Genomic DNA, 13980 nt, shown 5'->3' on the forward strand with positions numbered 1-13980 from the left:
TGTACACCAAACCGTCAGTCCTCAACGTTTGTGAGAACACCAGCAACAATCCAGGTGAGGAAGCCCAACACCTCTGCATTTTCCCCCAGCTCCTCAGAGGGGCCCTGCATATATATTTTTATTCTCTGCTCAAATTACTTTGGGATGTATTGCTGTTTCACACTAACTTGTACAAACCTATCAGATCTCACTTACTATTCAAAGTTTCATGTAATTGTGCTGTTTAAATAAATTGACTGTACAAGTTAAATTATTTAGTGTACTACAGAAAAATATAGATCCTGCACCAAATAAACATTTCTTCCCTTGGCCTCATATGGAAGTTGAAGTTTTAAAATACAATCAGTATTGTTCTTTAGCCTTTGGCCTGATTTGCCCTAGTCCTAACCATATCTACTTCCTATCTTTAGTTGAAGTCTGGGCTCTTTTTCAGCTTTTTTTTAACAGTTGCTGTATGAGGTAATACTGACATTCATATCGGCCGAGCTCTAGCTCGAGTTTCAGGTGTCACACAGATACCCAAAGTTCCAGAGACCAATCGGATTATACACAAAGCGATCAACATCTCAGAATCTGGAGACAGCCATTACAACTCAGGAATAGATGTGACTGCTGTAAGAGCTTACAATCTAGGGACTGTTACAATAAGCGTTCCCCTGATAAGTGTGCTCTAAGGTTCAGTTTTGCATTTACACATTGTAGTTAGTCCATATTGGTGAGGCATTATAGTGTTTGCCTTTGTTTCTGGCGTAGTTCACTCAAAATGCTGTCTACAGGATCCATTCACCTCATTGCGTGTCACACAGCTTCTTTTCTTCTCGCAGTTATCTCAATATTCCATTGTATGCACACACCACACACACCTCTCACTTTAAATCAAAAGTGAGAAACATTAAGCTTAGTGAGGAAGGCATGTAGAAAGCTGAGATTGGCCAAAAGCTAGGCCTCTTGCGCCAGTTAGCCAAGTTGTGAAACCAAAGGAAAAGTTCTTGAAGGAAATTAAAAGTGTTAACTCCAGTGAACACATGAATGATAAGAAAGCAAAATAACCTTATTGCTGATATGGAGTAAGTTTTGGTGGTCTGGATAGAAGATCAAACCAGCCACAACGTTCCCTAATCCAGAGTGAGGCCCCAACTCTCTTCAATTCTATAAGGGCTGAGAGAGGTGAGGAAGCTGCAAAGGAGTTTGAAGCTAGCAAAGGTTGGAAATAAGATGTCTCCATCACACAAAAGTGCAAGGTGAAGCAGCCAGTGCTGATGTAGAAGCTGTAGTGTTATCCAGAAAATCTAGCTAAGATCATTGATGAAGGTGGCCACATCACACAACAGATTTTCACTGTAGACGAAACAGCCTTCTATTGGAAGAAGATGTCATCCAGGATTTTCATGGCTAGAGAGAAATCAGTGTCTGGCTTCAAAGCTTCAAAGCACAGGCTGACTCTTGTTGGGGCTAATGCAGCTGGTGACTTAGAGTTGAAGCCAATATTCATTTACCATTCTGAAAGAATTATAAATCTTCCCTGCCTGTGTTCTACAAATGGAACAACAAAGCCTAGATGACACATTTGTTTACAACATGGTTTATTATTTTAAGCCCACTGTTGAGAACTACTCAGATTTCTTTTAAAGTATTATTGCTCATTGGCAATGCACCAGAGAGCTCTGCTGGAGATGTACGATGAGATGAAAGTTGTTTTCATGCTTGCTAACACAATATCAATTCTGCAACCCATGGATTAAGGAGTGATTTCAACTTTCAAGTCTTATTAAGAAATATGTTTTGTAAGCCTGTGGCTGCCATAGTGATTCATCTGATAGATCTGGGCAAAGTCAATTGAAATCCTTCTGGAAGGGATTCACCATTTTAGATGACTTTGAACATTTGTGATTCATGGGAGGAGGCCAAAATAATCAACATGAACGGGAGTTTGGAAGAAGTTGATTCCAACCTCATGGATGACTTTGAGGGGTTCAGGGCTTCAGCAGAGAAAGTAACTGCAGATGTGGTTGAAATGGCAAGAGAACTAAAATTAGAAGTGGAATCTGAATTACTGAATTACTGCAATCTCATGAAAAATTTGGAACGGATGAGGAGTCGCTTCTTATGGATGAGCAAAGAAAGTGGTTTCTTGAGATGGAAACTACTCCTGGTGAAGATGCTGTGAACACTGTTGAAAAGACAACAAAGGATTTGGAATATAACATAAACCTAGTTCATAAAGTAGTGGCAGGGTTTGAGAAGATTGATTTCAATTTTGAAAGACATTCTACTGTGGGTAAAATTCTATCACACAGCATTACATGCTACAGAGAAATCTTTCGTGTGAGGAAGAGTTAATAAATGTGGCAAACTTCATTGCTGTCTTATTTTAAGAAATTGCTACAGACACCCCAACCTTCGGTAACCACCACCCTGATCAATCAGCAGCCATCATCGAGGCAAGGACCTCCACCAGCAAAAAGATTATGACTCGCTGAAGGTTCAGATGATGGTTAGCATTTTTAAATAGTATTTTTAAATTAAGGTATGTATATTGTTTTTTTAGACATAATGCTATTGCACACTTAATAGACTATAGAGTGTAAACGTAACTTTTATATGCACTAGGAAACCAAAAAATTCGTGTGACTTGATTTTGATATTTGCTTTATTGTGGTGGTCTGGAACAGGAACATATCTCCCAGGTGTGCCTGTATATTCATAAGGGATATTGGTCTGTAATTTTCTTATGATCTATCAGGCCTCATAGAATGGTGATGCTTAACTCACAGGATGAATTAGGACGTCTTCTCGCCGATATTTTTGAAGAATTTGAGAAGGATTGGTGTTAATTCTTTTAATGTTTGGTAAAATTAACTTGTGAAATCATCTTGTCCTGGACTTTTCTTTGTTGGCAAGTTTTTGATTACTGATTCAATCTCCTTACTTATTATTGGTGTGTTGATGTCTATTTCTTTGTCACTTTAGGTCAATTGTGTTTCTAGGAATTCGTCCATTTCATGTAGGTTGTCTAATTTGCTGGCGTACAGTTTGTTCACACTATTTTCTTATAACTCTCTTTATTTCTGTATGGTTGGTGGTTCTATCCCCTTGACCTCTGCCAGTCTAGTTAAAGTTTTCAATTTTACTGATCTTTTCAAAGAACTTCTAGATTTGTTGAGCCTATTGTTTTTCTCTTCTCTATTTCATTTAACTCTGTGCCAGTCTTTATTTCACTCCTTCTGCTCAGTTTGGGTTTGGTTTACTCTTCTTTTTCTTGTTCCTCCAGGTGTGAGATTAGGTTACTGCCTAGAGATCTTTCTTCCTTTTTAATGTCAGTATGCAAGAGCTTAGCTGTCCTAGGAATGTTTTAGAGACTAGTCTAAAGCAAAAGCAGTCTTTTCTATGCATTGTCTTGCCCTGGGCATGTGTGCATGGCTCTAGGAATTCGTTTATGTAGACAAGAATGTCCCCTTTCTCCTGTTAGACAGGGTTTCCTCATAATCCCCCCAGCTGGCACTTGAATAATCTCCTACAGCATCTCACAGGAGAGTTCTGTGAGCCACTTCTAGGTGTGGGGTAAGGTCCGGAATGGTGAGCCTACAAAATGTGTCCTTCAGTCCTTCCTTCAAGCTGCCACGAGAAGATGGGCACAGATATACATGCACTCTAATTTAATCACAAAGGTTACTCTGCTTTTTCCAGAACTGGGACCAGAGACTCACACTGGGAGCATGAGCCAGTTCCATGTGGGGATGGCGTGGGGATTGGGGACGACCAGCTAGGGCATGAAGCGCTACCGTTTTAAGTTGCCATGTTCTTGACTCAATGCTTGCCCTATTACAGCAACCCTCTGTTTTCTGGAGCTTTGAAAAAGATGTTTCTGCCAGTTCTTGTTTGTTGTGTAAAGCTGCTGTGGGGTGGGGGAGCAACACTGAGAGCATCTCCCTCTGCCACTGGTCGGGGCGGGACCCAAGATGCCAGGCTTTTTAGAAAGCAAATCACCCATCTAAGCAATTGAGTTGCTTTCAAAAGCACTGCTAAAAAAACCAACCAACCAAAAAAAAAAAAAAAAAAAAAAACACCCAAGCTTTTAACTCCTCCCCTCCAGTTTTTTATTAGTACCAGTAACATCCTTCATTGTTATGTCTAGTCTTTCAAAAAATCACTATGAATACTCCCTATGGGTTTGCTGCAGACCAAGACTTATTACCCAATTTTCTATGCTCTGACTCTCCTGCCCCACTCAGTGTTGTCCCTAACAATTGGAAACTTGTTTTCTATGACTTTCCCTCCAACGCATTTTAGTGCTGCACCTCAAATGTGGGCAGACACCACCCCCTTCAGCAGTGGGTTGAAGGTGTGCCATGGTGCTCGCAACTGTGCAGACAGAACTGTGACAAAACAAAGGCACTGGTGGAATTAGATCTACAACCTAGTTCTGCTGCATGCAGTTGGTATTGTCTTAAATAGTGGTAACATTCTGTGGCTAATCACCAAAACCAAAAACCAAACCAAGAAATCTCCCTTCATAAAAAAGGAATTATGAATTACTTTAGTATGTCAGCTTCAAGCACTGGAGCCTCTTCCTCCAGAATAGCTTTAATATTGATTAGTAAAATGAAACAAAAAGGAATTCAAGAATAAAATTTGGGCCACTTGAAAGCAGCTCACAACATGGTAGAAAGAAGTGGTATGTAGACAGCTATTGAAAATGTTCAGAAACCCAACTGTAGTTTCATCATCCACTAAAAGAGATTCTATCAGATATAAAAACACAGAAAAAGAAACATAAGCTTTGGAAAAGGTAGACTTTTAATAACTGCTTTTATCACCAGGTTATGTCATGCAGTTACAAAGTAGTTACAAATTTCTGAAAGGATATTATTGTTAATAAAAAAAAAAGCTCATTCATTACATAAATATCTAGTACTTCATTGGGACACTACTTTTCAAAAGGCCCTGGCCAAATAAATCCCAAACAAAACACTTGATCCAAGGTTGTTTCCAGCCCACTGTTAATGAAGCTTGTGTGCAGAATGGGAGGCCTCCAGAAAGAAGGATGGAAGGTCGGTGGAGGTGGGGCCGTTGGCAATGTCAGACCTGCCAGCCCATCTCCAGACAGGCAGACCAAGTGTTTTTTTTCCCCTGGCTCACTCTACTTGAATTATTATTCAATTAGTCAAGACAAAAGGTCTTAAAAAGAAAAGAAAAATTAATTAACATGATAAGGACGGTGCTGCATTCTTTGGACCATGTGTCATAATTACATTTAGCAAATTCAGACAGTCTTAACAAAAATAGCCTCCATCATCTGCAGTTATGAAGATAACTTAATTCCCCATCTGGCTTTTAATTTTTGTTGGACAACAATACACAATTGATAAGCTACAAATGATACTGTTTTATGTTACAAAAATACTAACTTTTTTCATTTCTGTTTCTAGGCATTGACTGCTTGAGTCAAGGTTAGGCTTATTAAGTGGTTAAAGGCAATTTTATTACAGCAGCATGTACTTATTTTATTCTAAAAGAATAAAATGCATGAAGAGAAACAGCTTTTATTGTTGTTTGCAAACTGTAAAGTTGAGTTATTCTACTGATGTGAAATACTAATAACTCATTTTAGGACCATGCCACCTTCTGAAAATGCCACACACCACTTCTTCAATGTATCCAAGTTATAGCATGTCCCAGATATGGCCAGAGCAGAAGGATGCAAGCAATGGGCTGCTCTTGGACAACAGGTGCTGACCCCGAAAAACAGGTAATTAATGTATTGGGAGGCAGCTATGGGGCCAGGTGGCATAGCCAGATGGAAGAGACTTTTTATTTAAAGGCAAAATACTCAAATGGCCCTACTTTCAAACTGACCAGCTGGGTACATGATCCCCAGCCCTTCACTGCTTTCTTCTTATGGGGCTGATTTGGACTGACTTGTTGAGAATGGTGTCCATTACCTAAGAGGTCATGAGAGAGCGAGATTTCTGTGGCTACATGTAAACTTGTGATAGGTTTGCAGAAGTTACAGGTGAAGAGGGTGGTGAAGTCGGCCATGATCTATGTGAAGGTCACCCCAGCTTCATTGTACACCTTGAAGACTTTCTCAATGGCATTGACGTAGGCGGCCGTTCTCAGGTCCAACCCCAGGTTATACTTCATGGCCGTACGCATGATTTGCTGAAATGAAGGGGAAAACAGGTCAAGACGAGACAACTCAACAGGTGGGCAATGAATGCATGACGCACACATAAGCTTAGTACTAGTTACTCTGTCACCACTTCAATGGCAGGACGTGGGAGGCCAAAAGACAAACTACTCAAACTCGAGTCAGGAAGTACCAACCCTCTGGAATCAGTATGAACTCTGCCTGTTGAGGCAGCAGTAAGAATTGACTCTTACAATATGGCATGTGAGTGATCCCTATGCTCTTTAGATATCCTGTTACCCAGAGCATGTTCACTTGATATACTTGGTAATGATTCAACAAAACTAAGACTGGGGTGATGAAAAGGTTCTGGAATTAAGACAGTGGTGACAGCTGCACAAAATTGTATCTTTTTAATGGCTGCATTTTAGGTTATGTGAATTATGTCTCAATATAATTAAGCAAATTAAATTATCTAAATTAAAAATAATTCAAGTAAAAAAAAAAATCCCCTAGGACCACCAACTTCTTCACCACCATATCTATTTGTGCTCTTTTTGAGTTTAAATCCAAGTGGCTATAATCTGAACTCAGAAAGAAATTAGGATAAGTAGACTCAAATTGTATTTAAGACTTTGACATGGGGGCCACACCTCAAAAAATCTTACACCAGATTCTCTTACATAGAAGCTTTCTTTAGCTATAATGTAGTGACACACTGAGCTGGAGTCCAGTTTGCCTGATGCCTCGATACTTGGTAACTGCCAAACAGCACCCCCTCCTAACGTGGGACGTCGTTTACTCCTGCAGGCCCAAAGAGAAAGCAGTCTGCCTCATCACTGAAGACTGGAGAAGCAGGCGTTTTGCTAACACAACTGAGGAACATTTAAACAGATTGGTATTTTCTGTCACCACACACAGTCTGGCAGCTGAGATAACACGGGTGAGTTATACTTCATGGAATTAGCAGAAATGCAAACAGCATCTGCACACTTACCCTGGCAGAACGCTCCATGGTATACGCTAAGCCAGAGTGCACGATGTCTTTCTCAGATGCGCCCTGTTAGGGGAAAGAACACAAGTTTAACAAATCTGCAAGTTCTTTAGTCAATGTGCAGCCAGAATGAATAGTTTTTGGCTTTTAGTAAGATATAGAACAATATTTACTATCTATACAGCATCTTGATGCCTATTTTAACAAAATGAACACAGAAAAGCATGAGGGCAAGTAGGGAGATTAGCAACCCTTTCCCACTGGAGACACAGGAACCCAGGCAACATGTGGCTCTGTTCACATGAGCAGCTCTGGGGCAGAATCCCGTGGAGTGTTATAAAGCTGGGTGGATCGTAGCAGTTATTTAATCCCTCCCCTCCCTGATTTAAATCAACCTTTACTTTTACCAATGAGGAAACTGAGGACCAGAGAAGAAGGCCAAGGCTACAGTCAGCTATTTCTAGAGCTGGCTATACCTGGGGCCCAACCCCTAAGTCAGTTTTTCTTTCCGATGCCAACAATCACTGACTATGGGTCCATTTTTTCTGAAAGCTTCCTCTAATTACCTATTTTGTTTCTTGGAAAGCATAACACAATTTAAGGACAATTAGCCATCACCAACGCCCTTACTTAATGCCACAGATCTGTAAAACACATGCTCTCGCCTGCCAGGTAAAAACGTGAAGCAGGCCACTAACAAACATCACTGAAATCTTTTAAGAGTTTCAATTTTAACATTGGGGGATATATAGTGAACATCAAATTTTAACATTGGGGGATATATAATGAACGTCAACCAATTCATGCTATATTCATTTAAGAAAGCATATTTCTATAGCATTTGTAATCATCAGGAAACATTTGTGCGTTAAACTTCATTTTGTTATATCAAGCCAGAATGAGGAAGCAGACTAGGCTTAGAACTACTGCAGTTCCATTAATTCTACAAACATTTACTGTGTACCTACTCTGTGCCAGGCACTAAGGACACAGCAGAGAACAAAATAATGCCCTCAGACTTAACCAAGGCACCAGAGAGCAGGAGATTTGAAATTATAGATAGAGAAGTGGTGGAGAGATGAAGAGGCAATGAGAAGGAATGGCTGGAGAGGGAGGAAAAACATCAGGAGGAGGTGGTGTCCTGGAAGCTAAGTGATCGATTGTGACAAATGCTGCTAAGCGGTTAGGAGTGATGAGCGATGAGCACTGAGGAGTGACCAGTGGACTTGGCAATCCTGACGTTCCGGTTCCCTTGCCAAGAGCAGTTTTGGTGGAGTGGTGGGCAAAAGAGGGGGATAAGAACTGGAGACAAGAGCATATATACTCTTTTAAGGAGGTTTCCTGCAAGGCAAACAGAAAAATGGCAATACCTGGAAGAGGAAATGGGATTAAGATTTGTATTTTTTTAAAACAGCCTTTGAAACACTGATAGGAATGATCCAGCAGAGGGAAAATGGATGACGCAGGCGAGAGGGAAAGATCTGCTGGACAGCGCACCTGGGGGTGCTGAGGACGGGCTGTGCGATCCACAGATGGAAGATCTGGTGAGAGGGAAGCCGGAAGTGTCGACTTACAAGAAAAGGGGCGAGGACACCAGGAGCTGAGTGGATGTGGACGTTCTCTGTGAACAGAGACCAGGTCACCAGTTGGAGTGGGGGAAGGGGGAGGAAGGAGAAAATACGCCCCAATCGTTGAGGAGGGCGAGAGGATGAAGGGGACAGGGGCAAGTCGTGCGGCTGGAGCAGTCAGCAGGGCCCAGGACAGAGGCACAGAGAGGGCTGGATTTGCTTGGGTCCAGGTATTAACAAGAGGTTAACAAGGGGTGTGATGAAGCAAGGGAAGGACTGGACTGATGGCCCATGGACTGTAAGATGGGAAGGAGAAAAACAAGGAGAGTAGGGGGTGATGAGGGACAGGGAAAAGACAGTAGGATCGAGGGAGGCAGGGCCTGGTAGGGTCAGAGCATGGCAGGGATGGGGGAACTAGAGAAAGGGGCTGGAAAAAAACTTCTCGACTGACATTGATTACAGGCTCCTTGCAATAAGCAACTTAGTAAGAGCTAAGAGACAGCACCAAGGTCTAAAATTAGGAGCCCTGGAGGTATTTGAAAATTGGGAGACCAATACACTGGGAAAAGATTATTTTAAAAAGGACAGAAAGAAAGTCATTCATAGCTCGGTCTTCCAAACTAAGTAACTCACGTTCCCTTCTCTGTACTCCCTTCTCGAGGCTTCAGTCTGAGCAACTGCCATGTGCCAAGCATGTACCAGGAAACACGGAGACCAGAGAGTGCAGGAACCCAATCTAAGAGCAGGTCATCACAATGCATTACCATTGCTTGAAATGTAACTTGGTGCGAAATCCTGGGGCAACAGATGTGAGGGACACTCATTCTGGCATGTGAGGGGTACTTATCAGAGAGCCACAGAGACGCGGTGATATTTAAGCAGGGCCTGGGTCGGCCAGTGGGGCCATGCATTCTAGAAGAGGCACCAGGGCACAGACGGTGCCCTGGAAAAGCAAGGCTTATTTAGGGCAACAGTCAGTTCCCTAAATGTATCTTTTCTCCTTCAAAATAAAAACATCAACTTTCCCCATGTTACAATACTTAAATTATTTTCCAAGATTATTTCATAACAAGATATATGAACACTCAGCCATTTCTCTGCCACGGGGCTGTTAAACCTAATTTTAAAAAAATGTCTGCAAATACATTGCAAGGAACATCATCATGCCTGAAGTCACTCCTTTTGGATTATTTTCTTAAGATAAATTACCATATGGGAGATTATTATAGAGTCAAAGGGCAGGAACAATTTAATAATTCTTCAAATTAGTTTCCAAAGAGCTCTCTCAATCTGCATGCTCATTAGAATAAAGGTGCAACTGTTTCGCCAAAGACCCACTGAGTATAAAATCCATTAATTAATTTTTGCTAAAGTGAGGTAAGTAAAAAATACCTCATTTTAATTTGTTTCTTTAACAGTGAGAGTAAACATTTTTTTTTCAGGTTTCTTTGCTATGACTATTGTTCATGTCATCTGTTGTTTACTGGTAAAGAAGTTCTCTCTGTAATGTGTATGTGCTATTAATATATATCCCATCAGGAGCTAAGTATGATAAAAGACCTTTTCAAATCAATTTTCTTTAATTGTCTTATCTGTGTCCTTATAGCAGCTTCAAATTTTCATAGTTGAATCTATGTTTACTTTCTAATTCTATTTCTTCAAAGCTTAAATAAGAGTAAAAATACATAATAATCTTCAATAACTGTCAGTCATTTGTTAAAGAGTCACTCCTATTGTCAACACATCCAAAACAGAAGCACCACTGATTATATATTAGTCCCCATTTTTAGAATCTAACAAAAGGGAAGGCACGGAGTGGCCTCGCCATACAATTACCACCCCTCAACTCAAACTGATCGACCTGGCTCAAGTAGGAACAGAGCAGGCGGTGAGTGTAAATAAAATGCAACCCTTGACCACTCACCGATATCCTGTCTTGGAACTCTGCTGTGGGTACAACGGGAATCGTTCCACCGTGCTTTCCAAATTTTCTTTCCAAACTCTCTTGAACAGACACTATAAACAGCCAAGAGATGAAGGTAAGACAAAACAAAGCAGAATCAGACAGAAGTCATCCCAAATAATACCCATAACCCATAAACTAACACAGTTTTAGAAGCCTTCAATGACATGAAAGCCCCAGCCATTTAAAACTCAGTTAAAAAGGAATACAATACTTTGCCAAATTCCTAAATAAATGTGAATTTAGGTCACTGCTCCGTTTCCTTAATACCCATTAGCAGGGTTTTCCTTGGCTCTGTTAAAAAGAAAATTCTGAGGCCAAAGAAATGGAAATAGATGGAACACTTCACCAGATTCTCAGGGTGGGCTGAGCAAAGCAGCTCGGCTGGAAGTCCTGGTTTTATTTCAGCTGGATGAGAAATTCTACTGCCAACTGTGGAGCTTACTCTAGTCAAGGAGAAACAAACATTCTCGTCAGAAAACTCAAATTCTCAACACTAGATAGGCCGTCACCAAGAGCAATCAGAGATAGAAGTGGAGGGGCAGCAACAGTGGAGTTCAGGTCTAAAATGATGCACTCTATAATATTACTAACTTGTAGATTATGTTCTGGAAAGATGGCCTCACAGAATAAAAACTACCTATAAAGAAATGGTGTATTTTTGGTTCAAGCCTTATCATACAGTTAAAAGGCTGGGAAATAGTCTGCTCTTTAGATGACTTAATTATCTGTTATGAGACAAAATTTGCTAGGATCACAAAAAAGAAAATTAAGTCCCCTAAAGGGTAGGCTTTTTTTTCCCAGCCTTTTAACTGGCCCCAAACAATTATTTTTGGAGAACAAGATCATCAGAACTTACTGAGCAAGTGGTAGTTAGAATCCCGTTCGTATTTGAAGGTCAAACGGCCATAGCTGACATGATTTAGATTCTTCAGCCACTCAAAGTAAGACACTGTCACTCCTCCAGCATTCAAGTAGAGATCCTAAGCAAAGTGCAACAGAGAGATGCCAGAGAAATCAGAAGATGAGGTCTTAATGAGACCTCAATAACAAGAACTCAATAACCACATAAAAGCAGATGAAGCTTCCAACTTCCAAAATGTACCTTAGATAGTATCAGGAATTTCACTCCTAAAATAATTCCACAAATCCCCTTCCCCACCCATCTTGGCTTTTTTCTGTTTGAAAAAGTATGTATCATTTTATTGGTTTATTTATCAAAAAACATTTCATCAACTTTGGTTAGTGCCTCTTTTCCATTGGAAAAGTTCTCAAACAAAACTGCCCACCAACCACTGGACTCGATTGGCCAGGAGGCATCTCTCCAGAAGATTAGCATTCCCTCTCCCAATACCCAAGGGCAGAAATTAAACTTAAGTACTTTCAGCAAATGGGATTCTTCAAAATGTACTACAAGTCTATACTACCTACTGATACCTTGGGATGTTAGTCCCAGTGTTAACCCACTGAAAAACCCGAGTCTGTGTTCCTGTTAGCTTTGAATCAAGCAGGAAGGGACACTTGAAATGCATTAGGATAGGAATCATATAGAAAATTAGCATTTCTAGCACAATATACATTTATATAGTTGGATTCTTAGCAGGTTAAATACATACTCCAGAAAGAGCCCGAAGTTGGAAGAAAATGCTCAGGTCAGAGTGAAAGGACAGGCTTATCATACTAGCCACGCCTCTACCATATATATATACGGTAATGTTTGTGTTCCAGAACACACATATATGTATTTTTTTCTACTATACGTTTTGAAACCAAAATCAAGAGGAACTCACTACAGTTTGGAAAACTATCAGTGTCTCCACCCTGCAATTCCCTGCAAAAGACAATTATGATTCCAATTACACACAAAACCTGACAAACATAAATGACTTACAGGAATAACCAAAATGTTTCTCTCCAGGAAAATCTTATCAGCTTCTGGAGTTGTGGGCCCATTGGCACCTTCAGCAATGATCTGCAACAGAGCCGCAAACATACAGAAATGTCAGTAACGCTCAAATCCCATCCCCTGGGGGCAAGAGATGCGTGTAGTCCAGTTAAAATTAAATTCAAAAGGTTATTTTACTCTATGAAGTGTATTAAAACCACCTTCCACCTTTGTTTTCCCCCAGTTTTTTGGACTAGTTTTTCAAAGTCTGGTTTAAGGGGACACCCGTGATGGTGGACACATAACTCAGTGAGAATGCTAAAGCCACTGAACTGTAGACTTCAGGTGAGTGAATTATATGGAATGAGAATTACACCTCAATAAAGCAGTTAAAAGGAGAGGAGCTCCATCAGAGCGCTTTATGCACCCCAATGTCACCCCCCAGATAAAAACCCGCCTGCCCTGACAGTGCCTTCACCTTGGCTTTGACCCTGGGTGCGTTGGATTTGGTCAGCTGCTTCTCGCTGGCAGCAGGGATCAGTATGTCACAATCTGCTTCCAAGATGCTCCCTTCATAGCGCTTTGCCTTGGGGAAGTCCAGGATTGATCCATGTTGCTGAGATTGGAAATCAGAATAAATGTTTATATTCCATGCCTATGACATAGAAACTCTCTGAGCTGCATTTTAATTAAAACAATCAGCAAGAGAAACAGATTTAAGTAAGATTTGTTACAACTTTAGAAGGCTTATGGTAGCCAAACTGTTCAGATATTAGATTAACATACCAATTTGAAGTTAACATACCAATTTGAAGTCTTCCAGTTCCTTTGGGTCAATACCATCTGGATTCCAGATGCTCCCATCAGATTCACCAACAGCAATACATTTAGCGCCAAAGCGATGTAAATATCTCATGGAATGCAGGCCCACATTACCAAATCCCTGTGAAGAACAGTTATACATGACACAAAATTCAAAGCCTAGCGTAGAGAGGAGTCATATTTTCACCAATATAAATCTGCATTCTACATCTTAGAAGTGGTTCTTGAAACCCTTTTGCTAGAAAAAATATAGTACACGAAATGGCTTCTCTTCAACAATAAAATTCTACATTTAGACTCTGGAACCCAGCCCTTGTCATCTGCATGGAGTCCTGTGAGGACGTGGGGAGGCGCAGGCTTCTGGCCTGATGAAGTGTCAGCGACTCCACCAGCCCCCAGGAGTCCTAAACTGTGAAAAGGTGGGTCACTAACTGGAAGACTATTACTTCCACTTCAAAGGAATGATCAACTTAACTTAGATTCCCCTAACGCATGCTAACGCATCCACCACCAAGCCGAGTCTTCCTGAAAGTTCAAAGTTTGGCTCACTATGCAAACCTTTCTGTACACCCATAAGAGTCTTAGAAAATTATGTTAACTTAGAGACCTCACCTTCTG

The 13980-nt window shown here is 40.8% G+C and overlaps 1 protein-coding gene across 1 annotated transcript in view; it reads right to left on the minus strand.

The window, feature by feature from the left end:
• Positions 1-4779: 4779 nt before the first annotated feature.
• GLUD1 (glutamate dehydrogenase 1) overlaps positions 4780-13980 on the minus strand; it is a 53311-nt gene continuing 44110 nt past the window's right edge. Inside the window, exons 7-13 of the mRNA XM_037804525.1 lie at positions 13346-13483; positions 13019-13156; positions 12547-12627; positions 11515-11638; positions 10617-10708; positions 7128-7190; positions 4780-6162 (exon numbers count right to left, since the gene is read on the minus strand). Of these exons, the coding sequence (XP_037660453.1) occupies positions 6043-6162; positions 7128-7190; positions 10617-10708; positions 11515-11638; positions 12547-12627; positions 13019-13156; positions 13346-13483 (756 nt within the window). The 3' untranslated portion in view covers positions 4780-6042. The remainder of the gene's footprint in view (positions 6163-7127; positions 7191-10616; positions 10709-11514; positions 11639-12546; positions 12628-13018; positions 13157-13345; positions 13484-13980) is intronic.

Source organism: Choloepus didactylus, chromosome 15 (assembly GCF_015220235.1).
Source record: "Choloepus didactylus isolate mChoDid1 chromosome 15, mChoDid1.pri, whole genome shotgun sequence".
NCBI classification, from domain to species: domain Eukaryota; kingdom Metazoa; phylum Chordata; class Mammalia; order Pilosa; family Megalonychidae; genus Choloepus; species Choloepus didactylus.